Source organism: Marmota flaviventris, chromosome 4 (assembly GCF_047511675.1).
Source record: "Marmota flaviventris isolate mMarFla1 chromosome 4, mMarFla1.hap1, whole genome shotgun sequence".
Classification (NCBI taxonomy): domain Eukaryota; kingdom Metazoa; phylum Chordata; class Mammalia; order Rodentia; family Sciuridae; genus Marmota; species Marmota flaviventris.
The window spans coordinates 5,424,869-5,439,685 of record NC_092501.1 but is presented as its reverse complement, the minus strand read 5'-3'; the positions used below and the strand labels follow the sequence as shown (position 1 = coordinate 5,439,685).

The window sequence follows — 14,817 nt, the reverse complement described above, 5'->3', positions numbered from 1 at the left end:
TGTTAAACATTATCCATCCATATGAAGTCATGTATCCCCCCATGTTATTTTCATATATTGTTTGTACCTTTTTAATATGAATCTTAGATAATCCATTAAAAATTTATCAATGTTTCCTATTTGAAATTTGGCTTCTAAAGCTTTCATTTTCAATGTAAGAACTCTGGTTTTTGAAAAATCTATGAAAATGAGGAGAGGTGGTGGAGTCGATTTCCAGTAACAAATACTGTTTATTGTGCCCTTTTTATTGTGGTGGAATACCCCATCGAGAACTTTACTCACCCAGTATAGAATGCACTGTCCCTTGCCCGCGCTGAGAGCCCGCGCTAGGCGTTAGTTCCAGACACTTCCAGAATATGTTTCTGGAAAAACAATCGTGGCTGTTTCTCTGTGGTGAGGATCTTCTTGGTTTTGTCGTTTCGCCTTGTCTTCCTCATCTGCAGAGCAAGGTTAGCACCACTTCACTGAGTTACTGTGAAACTAAGTTAGATACACGAGCCGACTTAGAACCACAGCTTGAGGCCAGGAAGTGATTCTGAAGGGCTTAGACCTGGGTCCCCAAGAGGAGACTTCTGTGAGTCAGCACACACTGACGGGAGGAAACCAAGATGAAATAACAGGGAAGAATTAAGAGGTGTCCGTTCTCTGAACTTACTCTGCCATGTTTCCCCCCTCAACAGGAAGCTGACAAAGGTTTTGCGGAACTACGTGGACAGTGCCGAGAAGCCAGGAGTGAATGACCAGCTGTACAAAGCCATGAAAGCGCTCGAGTACATCTTCAAGTTCATCGTGCGCTCCCGGGTCCTGTTCAACCAGTAGGTGTCCTGAGAGGCCTCCTTTCCTTCTCCCGCCCTCTCCTGTCCCCTCTGTTCCCTTCCCCTCTTCTCCCTCCTTCCTCTCCCTGCTGTTAGCCTGGCAGAGCACCCATCATCAGGGAGCCAGGGTGGGGCGGCCCGCACTGACCGCTGTGCCCCTGTGCGGTCCCTCGGGAGCTGGCCAGGGCGGCCAGGGGGCGTGCCGGCCGCTGTTGCTGCCTGCTGGAGGTGTTAATGACGCTCCCCATGTCCTGCTGGGTGCTGACCAGGGCTCTGGGCTTCTTCTCAGTATGTCTTTATATAGCAAACAGCCCCAGAAGAGCAAGCAAAGGGAAACAGGCAGCAATACTGAAATCGCCTCACCCGGGAGACCCGGGGCTCCCTCCTCCCCTCTCCTCAGCCAGAATAGAGCTTTATTTCCAGGAAGATGCTCCTCACACGTCATTTGCAGGTGAAAGGACACTCAGGTGTTTCAGACCAGTGACATGGTTTTGTACCATCTGGGTGACCCGGATTGATTTTGAGCTTTAAAGTACATTGGGTCATGTGAGACTTTATTATTCTGTAGTATTAATATTTTATACATTAACATTTATTAAGAGCTGTGCTAAATAAGAGAGCTTTCTGTTGGCCCCACTGGGACCTTTCACTGTAGGATAGAAGCCATGTGGAAAGGGCTCGTGTGAGCGTTGGGTGTTGAAGTGAACGTGCTCTGAGTGCCGTTTTGGAGGTGACCTGCCATGAGCCGGGTTGGGGGATGTTGGTCATTGTGGTTTCAGGCTCGTCCTGTAGTGTGTTCTGCTCACAGAGGTGGATTCATGGACCCACGTCCCTGTGAGTCAGAGAATACCCATTGCCTTTCAGAGCACAGCACTCATGCCTCATTATGAGTGAAAACGGGGTTGAAATGGGTCCCAGATCCGTACCTTCCTCTTTCCTTTTCATGTTGTCTTCATTTGCCTGAATCAGATGTGCCCGGAAGAGAGGGAGAGAATGCAAACCCCGGCTTGTGCTGGTCAGAGCCACAGCAGTTCATTACAGCAGTCACAGGAGGGAGGAAGCCCCAGGGTCGGGGTCCAGGCCCGTCAGAGGACAGAGTGCCATTTCTGTGTAGAAAACCCACCCCAGGTTGGGTGGCATTGGCTTCTGTCCTTCACTAAGATCTGCAACAGGCTCACTGACGTTGCTCATAGTGGCCAGGTATGACCCTTTCTGAGGACCCACGCTTTCTTTTATCCAAGGTCTAAGCTGCCACTGATTTTCTCACTGGTGGGACTGAACAGGTCAAGGTCGTCTAGCCTGGGTTTTCCCATATTTTGTCTGATTTCATCTCAGTAAATTTAATTCTGAAAACGGACTTCTTGGCTTCCTCTGTTTTGCTTTTGTGTGTTTTTTTTTTTCCTTGTGAATTTTAAACCCTTGGTTACTCTAAATCAAAATCTGTACTAAGTGGAAGGGTGAACTTGAAAGAAGGCAACAGTTGGGTCGTGTGGATTTTCTCATGTTTTGTTTGAAAACTTCTAACCTGGTGCCATTTGTGACCCCCCTGGTGTTGAGTCTGGGATTTGATGGTGTGTGTCTCTTCTTCAGACACACCGAGGATTTTGCTGTTCATTCGTAGTTGAAAGAAATGTATGTTGATGACCAGGGTTTTGTGCTGTCCTGGAAAGCGCTCAGGTCTTTTGTATAGCAACATGCTTTAGAGATGGAGGTCTCCCCTGTGGACCAGTAACAAAGTCGTCTCTGTTTCTCTTTTCAGTTTCAAAATACAGATGGCATAAGACCTTTGAACCCTGGTCCATAAAAGTCGTGGGCTTGCTCGTCTTGTGGTGGTCAGGAGTGTGATTGGCTGGGTGCAGCAGGAGCACCCGGGGTGTGTGGCTTTGCCAGATGAGGTTCCTTTTGTTTTCCCCACACGACTTGGAGCCCAGAGGAAGGCATGGGATTGCATTCACTTGCTGCTTTTATCTTTCTGCCCCCCCATCCTTAGGGTCTGTCTCTTCATCTCGGGTCCCTACGTGGCTCCTGCCTTCCTGATGTCAGGTCTGCACTGCAGGAAGCAGGGGGGACGCCCAGGCAGGGACAGCTCCGCCCACCCCTGTCCTTGCAGAGGGCTCCTCCCTCCTTCTGCAGGCTGTGTTCTTCCACCTCAGTGGCAGAGCTGTCACAGGACCACCCTAGCTGGAAAGGAAGGGCCTTCTAGATGGGTTTGTTGATGCTTTCACCAAAATCAGAGTTTCTGGGAGAAGGGTACCATGGATGGGGCTACGACACTCTTCCTTGTTCTTTAACCCAGAACGTCTGCCACCTGGGAGCTGAGAATCTCCCTCACTGCCAGTCACTAGTCCTTGAGCAGGTTTGGTGGAGTCTAGTTAGTTTGTGGGTCAGTCTCCGGGGCTCCTATCTGTGGCTCCTCGTTGATATTAGATCATTGAGGCCTTAAGTGACCCACAGATGATCATGTAGAAATGGGGTGAAAGGCTTAGCTGACTTCTGCCCAGCACCCAGGAAGGGCTCTGTGTCAAGTGCTCAGTAGTAGAGCAGCTTCCCTCCACGGGCCACTGTCCCAGTGAGGTCCCAGCAGGAGCCAGCCTGATCCTGAACTGAGTTTATTTGCTGCAATAATTTGCTTGTCTGAAGAGCTGAGATTGTCTAGGACACAGAGCAGCAGGATCTCTGAAGATGGTGGGGCCTCCTTCACTCCCAGGGAACACGGAGGGCGGCTGTTCCTCCCGGCCTTTGCTTTCTCTGTTTCCTTCCTCTTTGCTTCCTTCTGTCCTCCTAAATGCAGAATGAGCTTTTGGTCCTGGTCTCCAACCTTGTATTTTTCCCTCTTATTGTTCCTGAGTGTGAATCTTGGCCACCCACTGGCTTGGGGAGGGTGGGACCACCCCTTTAAACATATGGGTGTGATGCATAGCTTCTTCAATTTGAGTCTGTGTAGGATGATGTAGTGTCTTACACATTCTCCGGGACAAAATCCCCCTCATAACCTTAAAATCACGGGCACCAGGGCCAGAGTCTTCCTCTCTCCTCCTGCTGCCCTGCTCTCGCCAGCCTCCTGCTGTCCTTCCAAGCCTTCACCTGTGACGTGACACGCCTGGCTGCAGATGCAGTCATGTTCCGGTTCTGCGTAGGCTGCCTGAAGAAGCCGCCGTCCAGTGTCCCACACAGTTGTCTGGAATGTTGATTGTAACAAGCTTTGAGCAGGTCTCATGTGGGGTGTTTTCAGAGGCGGGGAGGAAAACAAACCCGGACTCTCATTTTCTTACCTGGAACACATTTATTACCTCGGGAGAAAAACAATTGTGCTCACAGCTGGAATTGACAAGTGTGTTTTTCTTTTTGCAGTTGGAACAAACTTTTGAGATCTGTTATTTTTCTTCTTCTTGCAAAACGGTCTGCTGTGTTTTCATATCATGCAGTCGCTTTGTTAAGTTCTGGGATAATTGACGGTAATTATTCTTCCTAAGAACAAAGAGGTGAAACTCAGGAGATGAAGATGTGGAAGCTTATCATAGTTCTCCTACCATTTTTTTCTTGCTTGCGATTCTGTACTTTTTGTTTGAAAAACTCATTTTGCCTTGAAATGAGAACAGCAGTTTGCAAGCTCTGGCCCCAAGACATTTGGTTCATGGGGAACCCACTGCAAGATTCTGAGTGCCAAAGGCTCTTCTCGGCTGGTTTTTGTCTGTCTGTGTTTTCTGTGTGGGTGGATCACATTAACCAGAAAGTAGGCCCATCCTGCAGCAGCCCTTCTGAGCCAAATGGCTAGATCTCACTATCGCTTGGTAGAGCTTTTGCCTGTCATCTGCTGCTTGCTTGGTGAATAATTAGTTATTGATCAGGAGTAAGTTGTGCAGAGCTGTCCTTTTGTTATCATTTCGTGGGTCACAGAATAGAACCTAGTTAATAGACAAAGATCCTGTCGATCCTTGTTAATAAATACTTATTTAGAATGGAGCAAGCGGAGGAGTTTTTATTCATTGGTTAACTTGTTTGCAAGTCTCTGAGTTCCTTCTTCCCAGCCCTTCCTCCACCTCAAAGGAGGTCAGACAGGTGACTCTTCTAGTTTAGGTGATAAAACCAAGAGGTAAACTTCTAGACTTCCTTAGTGGCCTTTCATTACAGAAAGATGCTTCAGAGGGATGATCACTGCACCATGTACCTACTAATTCACCTACCAATATAATGTTAAATATATTGAAGACACATTAGTGATGTTTATAGATTTTGAGGCAGTGTTGTTATAGACCTACGTATTTATAATTGTGATGCCTTTCTTAGGGATTCACTTCGTACTCAACATGAAAACCTTCTCCTGGCCTTTTGGCTGGTGACTGTGCAGAACACCCTTTTCTCCACTCTTATTTCCAGCCTTTTGGGACCTTGATATTTACGTATGGCTCTATTTTTATTTCGTTCAGTCTGACAGTCCTTTTAATGAGTTCATTCATTTAAATATAATGTGATTAAATAATATAGTGGATCTGTCAATCCACATTTAAACAAACCAGAAAGAGATTCTCCGAAGGGGAACCCCACTTCCTTGGGAATGACCCTGTTGCGAGGACAGCAGAACGCTGCCCTGGGGGCACACCTGCCACTGTGGCCATGGATGGGTTTAAAGAGGTTGAGGTTGAGGGTGTTTGAAGGACAAACATGACGAGGACCACATCAGACATTTGAAACCTGCTCCTTGGCCATGGTGATTAACAGCAAGCGTGCCCCGAGTCTGAGCTGGACCACAGCATGTGGGTAGAAGCCCTTTTGTACCGGGGCTGCGGTGGCCCTGGGGCAATCAGGCAGCTGGCAGCCTTTCCTGGTGGTTACTGTCAGGCAGCCCTGCATAAGAGCCCTCTAGCACAACCTCCCGGCTGCATTTACTTGGTCACAATGACCCTGTTTTGATTTTGATAGCTCTTACATATTTTTTTTTTTTTATTCCACAGGTTTTAGCTACTGCCTTCTCTTTTAGGCATCATTGGTTTGTCCCCTTTTCTGCTTTTCTTCGCCTACTTCAGGACCAATCAGACTTGCTCTTCTCTGTCCCACTTTCTGCTCTCTCCACATTTAGCAAGCCCTCCGTTGCCAGCCTCGGTGATTGCCGGGGGATCATGTATCTCCAGCTAGAGGGTCCTTCCCATTGCACCATTCCCCTCCCTCCACGCTAATGCTCCACAGAGCTGGAAAATGCAACCCGAACTCCATTCACCCCCTCCTCTCTTCTGTGTTGATATCATCAGGCATTTTCTTTCATTTTAAATATTGTTTTAGTTGTCGATGGACCTTTATTTTGTTCATTTATTTATACGTGGTGCTGAGAATCAAAGCCAGTGCCTCCCACATGGAAGTGCTCTATCTCTGAGCCACGACTCCAGCCCTCATCATGCATTTTAAATCTGCATATATTTTAAACTCCATCAGAAGTTACTGTTTTGTGCAGTCATCAGTCCTCGGGGTGTTAGATTTATGGTAGCTTTTCAGCCTTCCATTCCATTTCCCTCTGGGGTCACCTTCCTTCTGTGGGATTTCCCTTAGCAGAGGTCAGCTCTAGGTGTTGCTTGCCTGAGCGACTCATTTCCTCCTGTGTCTGAGGGCACCTTCTCCTCTCGTAGCCTTCTGAGGAGGCAGCTGTCCCCTTCCTCTGGGCCATGTCCTGTTCTCTTGGATTTCTGTCATTTCCGGTGAGAAGCTTTCGACTCATTCTTACATTTTTGAAGGTGAACAGTGTTTCTTCTGCTGGCTGCGGTTACCATTTGTCTCTGTGGGGTTTTTGCCGTCTCTGTGGGATGATGGGAGAGCTTTGCTTTGAATGTATTCCCTATAGGATGTTTGAACTTTTGGACTGAGGTGTCCCCTGGTTTTAGAAAGCTCAGGCCCTGCCTGTCGTCCACGGGTCTGCCTCTGCCTGCTTTGCGTCTGGTCCTCGGCAATGCAGCTCCGTGTCTCTCCCTCTGTCTTTATCGCCCCTTTGTTTCCCAAACACTCTTCTCTGGAGTTGCCTCCTCTGCTCTTCTGTGTGGTTATTTTTTCTGTGAATTGTCTTCCATTTCACTAATTCTGTCTCTTGTGTTGTCTACTTTTTAGCTAAAGCATATGTTAAAGTCTTAATTTTAGATATTATATTTTTTTTTCTAGAACTTCCACTTGAGTCTTTTTTATAGATCCACTTTTCTACAAAATGTCGTGTTTCACCTTCTCTTTTGCTATCTTCCCATTTCCCATAATTTCGTCTTTCTCTTTTCTTTGTTGTAAAGTACACTAATTGCAGCATCCCGATGTTCTGTTAGCTGACTGCAGGGCTCCCATTACCTGCGGGTCTTTCTTTCCTTGAAGTGGCCATGTGGTCTGGTCTTTTGCTGAGTTGACTGACTTCATTGGACACCAGGTGAATCTGCTGTGATCTTCCAGAGGCGAGTCATCCCCCCTCTTCTGGATTGGATATGGGCCGAGTCCCCAACTCTCAGACACTGTCCTGGGCAAGGCTGTAGGGTCCTTGGTGAGCCTCCGTCTGCATTTCATTTGCCCAGGTTCTATTGTGTTTTGATCCCAGAGTCTGCTGTTATATTGGGCTTCTCATTTTGGCATTTTCCAAGCTCAAGTCATTTTCTTTGAGGACATTAAAAAAATTCTGCTCTTCTGGTAGAAGTGTCACTGTGGTTTTTAGTCTCAGACCCCATGCTGCTCCTGAAGTGGCAAATGTCCTGGGGGGGGCGGGAAGGATTGCAGGCTTGAAGCCTCACCCTGAGTTCTTGCCATTCTGCCAAACACTTCCCAGCCACCTGCAAACCCAAGTTCATGACTGCATAATTCTAGTTGTTTGGTACAACATTTAAGCAAACATCTATTTGGAAACTTTATTTACAAAACAGATACACAACATTGCAATTTCCCATTTCACACAGAATTCTTTACAATGGAACTCATTTAAATGTAAGATTACCTCTAGGGTAATTAATTATCACTTAGTTTACAGAATTTTCCATTGTACACAAGTTTTCAGGTAGAGTATACTTTTAATTAGGCAGAAAACTAGTCTGTATTAATAAAACATCAGAGTTGCAACATTTTAAAATGCTAATGCATTGCTTTTTAGTAACATAGCAACTCTGAGTAACTTCTAATAAATAATTTATAGACAAAGCTTATTCACAATTAGCAACATATATCAGCATCCACGTTACCAGGGTACAACTTCTTTATCAATTTATTGGATATGCTGCAGCTCTTGAAAATTTTCCAGTAAACATTGACTCTTAAGATGAATGAAGTAATCTTGAATGAATTGTTATGTCATTTCCAAATGGTTGTGCGATCATGTTAGATTTAGCCTATTAAGTGTCTCTTGATTGTGAATTATATAGCATTTGGGTTTAAAGGTAACCAGCAGAAAACACCACATTCACAGGGCAGTCTCTGGGGTGGGAGTAAAGCTGATCCCCATGGCCCTTCCTTCTCCTGTCCACCTTCTGCCCCTCCTCCTTCCGTCCCTCCCTTCCTGTGTTGGTGGGTTTGGGGGTTTGTCAAAGGTTCCACACGTGATAGAGACAGCAGCAGGTGGTGTCCCTGCACAGATTCCCGACCTGACCAACCTGACTCCCGCGCTGGCCGCTCCCCCCGGCAGCCCTCCGTCGCCTGGCGGTCGGCCCAGGTGGCCTTCCCGCAGGCCCCGCAGCGTCCTGTGCTTCCTTGCAGACTCTATGAAGACAAGGGCGAGGCCGACTTCGTGGAGTCCCTGCTGCAGCTCTTCCGCTCCATCAACGACATGATGAGCAGCACGGCCGACCAGACGGTCAGGGTGAAGGTAGGCACCACACCGGGAGGACGCGGAGGAAGGGGTCCCGCGTGGGCTGAGAGGGGCGGTGCACCCTGCAACCCCGCACTTGAGCGGACCGGGGGATCTCCTGGGTGTGAGCATGATCCTCCTCGCCTGCCGCGGCTGTTCCCCTTGGCCCTGGAGTGCTTCACTCTTTCCTTGGCGGGGCTTCTTGCTCCTGGGCAGGAGGAGGTTCTGAATGAACTCTGTGGCAGTGGGGCGTTGATGAGGACGGCTGGACAGCTCAGTGGTCAGGGCGGCTGGGTCTGGGGAGCCTGCGAGGCGGGCAGATGTGCGTGACATTATTCAGACCTCAGGCTCTGCCTTGCCGGTGGCGTTTCAGTTGGGCTTCCCAGGTCCTCGTGTGCACAGGAGGGATGCAGCATGCCCACCATCGTCTTCCTCCCACTTAGTCTTTGCTTGCCCCGTTGTCCCGTGGAACAGCCTCCGCTGTGCAAGGCCACTGTCCTCCAGGACGCTGTGGCGTGGGGTGCAGGGAGAGCAGGTGGAGCAGCCCAGCACCCTGTGCTCTTAGGCCTCCAGTGAGGCAACTTTCCTGGCGATTTATTACACAAAGGCTGTGCCATTTGCAGTTTGCTGCCTGCAGTAATTTTCTCAATGAGCGAGTCTTCCAAGTGATTAACTGGTGGCTGTCCCTCCACTGTGCTTTGTAACTGCCCCTTTTCTTCCTTTTTCTTGTCATCTTCTTTTAATGTATGATTTCAAAAATGTCCCCAGGCCTGTTCTCTTAAAAATACTTTGGGCAAGTCCTTTTCCAGCTCAGGTGTTGCCATGCTCTGGGGAACAAGCACCGTGTGTTCAGTCGTCTCCTGGCTGCTGCCACCAGGAGAAACCGCTGGGCCAAACAGGAACACAGTGGAGCTTCCCTCTTCCTCCCAGGGGGTGCCGCGGCCAGGGAGGGCCACCGGGTGTTCTGCGTTAGTCATTCACCATTACAAGAGTCAGTTCTAAAAATTGGTGACCTAGGGAAAAGCCACATGGTGTGAATCTTGAAGTTATAGGTTGGTGATTTTGGCAACTCAGTATTGTTTAAAGCTTCCTTATTGTTCCAGGGTTAAAATTAGCAATGTGCTGGGTACATTTACTACCGCGTCTAGTGCCATTTTAGAAAAACAGACGCATACTGGTTAAGAATAGATAAAAATTACAGGAAGTTTCGTGCCCAGAAGTAATTTTAGATTGCTAAATATATTCTTACATTATTAAATTTGATTGGGCTTGACTTGTGTCTTCCTGCCTCCCTTGAAGTCACATCATTTAGTGAGTGGAAACCAGGAAGAATTTCCTTCGCGGGGTGTTTTTTTGTAAGATGCGAGCGGATCTGGTGACGTTTGTGCGTTGGTGCTGATCCCCCGTCTGCAAGCCAGATGCACGGGTTTTGTTTGGCAGGCTGCCCCCACCCCTGCCACCTTGCTGCTAATTTGTTATTCTATTATTTTACTATAGTTGTTCTGTCACCGTTGGAGATTTAAGGGCTCCTGCTGCGGAACTCTGGTTTTTGTGGCATTTTGACTTTTGGTTTTGCCGTGTTGACGTGTGAATACTGCTGTGAATTGCTTTGCCTACGGAAGGCGTTCTCCAGACTGTGCCGTTTCCTGGGTTTAAATGTTGTTTCCCAAAGGGTGGCCCCTGTTTGCTGCTTTGAATTGGGGGATGTGCTACAGCCTTTGTCTGTGACCTCGAGGCCAGCGTGCCTCTGGTCTTCATGGCCTGGTCTGGGTGACCCGACTGGGGTTTCTGACTGTCAGCACCCTGGAGTCACCTTCGTGGAACAGAACCCACTACTCACAGCCCAGTCATGGGTGAGGGGCAGCTCCAGGGCTCAGGCCTCGGGATGACAGGGCAGAGGAGTTTCCCACACTCGCTTGCTGTGGGACAATCTTGGCCTCCAGTGTGAGTATGCATCATGGCCATTTTCCTTTTGACTTAGCGAAGGTCTCTACTAGAATGGTTTACTTTAGGTGGGAGACTCACACCGTGGCTGATGGAGGGGGCTGCAGGGCGTGTGGACCCCGTTGCCCTCACTCCCTCTACCTGGCAAGCACCCCAGCTCACCTCTGCTTCCCAGGTTCTGGGGTATCCGGTGTTTCTGGAGACAGGGTCAGCCAAGTGCCCCTTCACTGCCCCTCATTTAAAGCCCCCAACCTCAGGGCTACAGCCAAACCCTTTTGGAGACACATTTTTTGTTGTGATACAATGATGTGAATTTCCCATTCTAAGGGCGCACGTCAGTAGTGTTGGCGTGTCCACTGTTTTGTGACCACTGCCCTCTGCTTCAGAGCTGTTTCTTTTTTCTTTTAAATATTTATTTTTTAGCTGTACTTGGACACAATACCTTTTTTTATTTACTTATTTTTATGTGGTGCTGAGGATGGAACCAGGGCCTCGCACGTGCTAGGTGAGCGCTCTACTGCTGAGCCACAACCCCAGCCCCTTCAGAAAGGTTTCACCTCCCCACTTGAAACCCCACACCCATTAAAGATCAGAGCCCATCACCCCTCCTACACCCCTGGAAGGTGCCCTCCTGTCTCCATCTCTGCACCTGACTGCCCTTGCAAGCCCGTGGAGGTGGGGTTGGGGGCGTTTGCCCCACGACCAGCACAAGGCCTTCAGCGTCCCTCTGTGTTGTAGCTTGTGCCACTCTCCTGCTTTTTGAAGGCCAGATGGTGTTTATTTGTATGGATTGACCGTATTTTGCTCAGACCATGACCATTGCGAGTAAAGCTGCTGTGATGTGGGTGTGCAAACCCCTCGCGCCCCTAGCTTCCATTCTCTTGAACACATACCCAGCAGGAGAACGGCTAGGTCATATGGTGATCTTGAGTTTAGGTTTTGGAAGAGTCACCACAGTGTTTTCCAGTGTCCTGCAATTGTACCCCACTCCTTCTTTGAGGTCTTCTTATTGCATTTGCTTCAGCAGTGGTTTTCAGAAGCTCCTCGGGCTTGATTTCTGCCACACTGCATGGTCACCCGGCTTTCACCAGTGCCACCTGGCCTTCTTACTTCCCTCTGCAGAAGACAAGTCCATGCCTGTACCCAGAGCCACCCCGCCTGTGCTGAGGTCTTCCTGGGATGGCTCCTGGGGGACAGTGAAGCTCTTCCCCAGCTCCTTCCTGACATGGGGAACCAGGCCCGTTCCTTTTGTCCACCTTCATGGACTAGGGCTGCAGAGTCCATGTCCCGGCTGGAAGGGCATAGGGCCCGCCTATTCCCAGTAGAGCTTCCTACCTACACGCACTCTGCGTGTGCATAAAGCCGTGAAGAAACTCTGATGACACGCCACGAAGGTCATGTGAGTCTGAAGGGGAGGGAGGAAGCTGATGGACTGGGCTTGGAGGCCTCTTGGAGGAGGAGACATGGGGTCGTGGCCCTGCTGTGTGACAACAGCGGATTGCAATGCCAGATCAAGGTGTCTGGAGCATTGCAGTCAGGGTGACTCAGTACCTCAAGTATTTCCACCTTCTGTCTGGGATGATTCTGGAGACACTTCACACACCACACCCAACCATTCCTGTTGCTGTGTCTGGGGCCAAGAATTTCAGGATCTTTGGTAAAAGGAAAGTTTGAACATGAGCCATGACAAGAGATGGATTCTTCTTGCATGTGTGTGTGTGTTATATATGTGTGTGCATGTGTATGTGCCACAGGCATACATGTAGCGTGTTAGTGTGAGAATGTTGTATCTATGTGTGAAGATGTATGAGTGCATGCGTGGCTATGTTCTCTGTGCACAGATGTGTGTGACGTGTGTGTGCACGGGCATGTTATGTGTGCACATGTTTGTGTGTGCTCATGCCTATGTGATGTGAGCGTGAGTGCTGGATATGTGCCTGTTGAGCATGTGCATGCATGTGGGTGTGCTGTATGTGTTGCTGAAAACTGTTCCTGAGAAGTGCCTGCCCTCCCACATTCTGGCCTTTTCTATTGTCGTCTCCTTTAGTCTATGCTACACTAATGGTTTGCACTAAGAATATTGCTGATTAACAGCGTATTTTATGAACAGCTTAATGGATTTCAGCCCACATTTGAGAACCGATGCCTGTTACTATTCTTTAGGGCTCTTCTCCTGCCTCTCCTGTGTAGTTTATTATGAAAATATTCTCATTAGTTTTTGACTTCTTCCATTGTCTTGTAGAGCCCCAGGCCCCTGGCGCTCAGGCATGTGGATTGGACTGGGGTGAAGATTAATTGAATTCGAGGCCCCCCAAGCTGAGGTTGGCATGCAGCTGGTGAGGGCAACTGTCCCTGGGGAGCAGCCCTCCCTGTCTCTTCCCTTCTAACCACCTCATGGTGCTGTTTCCATCTGGCCTTCTAGGAAGGAGCTGTGTTGGAAATCAGCTATTTTGTAATCTCAGTAAATACAGTGCATGGGTGAGTTTGGCCCTCCAAGAGGTACAGTTTTAATTTCCTCTGACTTGAATTAGTGGTACTTGCTGGCCTTACATGTTACCCCAAATTCTTCATTAGGTGAAGTTTTTGCTGCTTTTTGCCTATTTCTAAACTAGCATTTGGGTTCATGTTGCTTCTCACACATTTGCAAGTTTGGAATTTTATTGTCTTCAGGAAAAATAGTCAGAAGGTACCAGGGTCGATGACAAATAAGGTGGAGATACAGCAGGATTTCCTTGTGGAGGAGATGAGGCTTCTCTCCGTGGCTTTGAGCGGCCGCAGGAGCAGCTCCCCCAGCCCCTCCTCCTAGGCCTACAGGCTCCCTCTTCACATGCAAGTTGATTAAAATGAGGAGAATCACGCGCCACTTCACCTCTGGGAGATTCCACTCCAGTGTCTCACCCTTACAATTGCCTGCTGGTCTCCTCATTTTGGTGTCTTCCCACATATGTCCACATCTATGTGGACTGTATATTCACATGTATGTATACAGAACTGCCCCTTGGCATCCGCGGGGGTTGGTTCCAAGACCCTGCACCCAAACTTGAAGATGCTCCTGTCCCTCATAGAAAATGGCACAGTGGGGCTGGGATGTAGTTCAGTGATAGAGCACTTGCCTGGCCTGTGGGAGGCCCTGCCTTTGATTCCCAGCACTGCAAAATCAATCAATAAATCACTAAATAAGAGGGAGAATGACATAGTATTTACACATGACACACGTCCTCCCACATCATACTTTAATCTCTGGGTTACTTATAAAGTTTCAGACAATCTGAGTGCTGTGTAAATAGTTGTTGTATTTATTTTTTAGGAAGTGATGAGCAAAAATTGTGTATGTTTAATGTAAACATATTTAAAAAAAATTTTTTGATCGCAGTTGGTTATGTCTGCAGACGTAGGGCCCAAGGATTCGGGGCATGTCTTTATGTAAAATACACATAGTATATGTTCCTATGAATACACCACACACTTTTAGACATCATTTTTTTCTAGCTATATTTTCCCTTTGCCTGTCTTTTTAAGGTCACCTTGTGGTGGAGTCCTGACTTACTCGCCATCTTCCTATTTCGGAGCTCTCGGATGGTCTCTCCTTCCCATTTCTGTGGGTGCTTGTGACCTCCTTGTCTGACCCCTCTGTGTGTGGCAAAGGTGTGTCCTGCCTGGTTTGCTGGGAGGCATCTCCACGTGTCCTGGGTCCTGTGAAGGTCACCCCTAGGCTCTGGGACCCTGGCTGAGGTGGGGACTCCGTGTCTTTCTCAGGCTGGTGTTGAATGTGGGTCTGGGCCCTGCTTTCCGATGGCCCTCCGGTCTGCCCTGCTGTCCTTGGTTCTGCGCTTCCTGGGACTGAGCTGCCCTCTGCGTGTTGCGTGACGAGGCCCGTGTCATCGCTAAACACCGGCTTTTATGACCTTCATTTCTGTTGGCACAGGGTTGCTGGCCATGCCAGGGAAGCTGTGGTGACCCCCTGCCCCAGCCCAGCTGATTCTGCGTGTGGTGGGAACTAGCCAGTGAGCTGCTGTCCCACTGCAGACCAGCGAGCAGCTGGAGGTGTCACGGGGTCCTTTGTCCTGGAGGGCTTCCTCGGTGCAGGCAGCGCCCCTGGCCTCCGTCTTCTTGTGAGGTGGCGGAGGGTTGACTGTGTTTCAGAGAGTGGTTCAGGGTGACTGTGGACGTGTCTGGGTGTCATCCTTAGGCCTCTGCTCTTTCACCTGGGCAAGGATCTGATGGTTTGCATGGGGACTTTGTAGGTCACCTTACCCTGGCAGGAGGTGG

General features: G+C 48.9%; 1 protein-coding gene across 2 annotated transcripts in view; it reads left to right on the top strand.

Annotated features, from left to right (window-relative positions):
• Positions 1 to 14,817, top strand: part of Dock1 (dedicator of cytokinesis 1) — a 450,610-nt gene that overhangs the window by 105,937 nt on the left and 329,856 nt on the right. For both annotated transcript variants that reach the window (XM_027930051.3, XM_027930050.3), the window contains exons 22-23: positions 681 to 815; positions 8,514 to 8,622. In XM_027930051.3, coding sequence (XP_027785852.1) covers positions 681 to 815; positions 8,514 to 8,622 — 244 coding nt within the window. The remainder of the gene's footprint in view (positions 1 to 680; positions 816 to 8,513; positions 8,623 to 14,817) is intronic.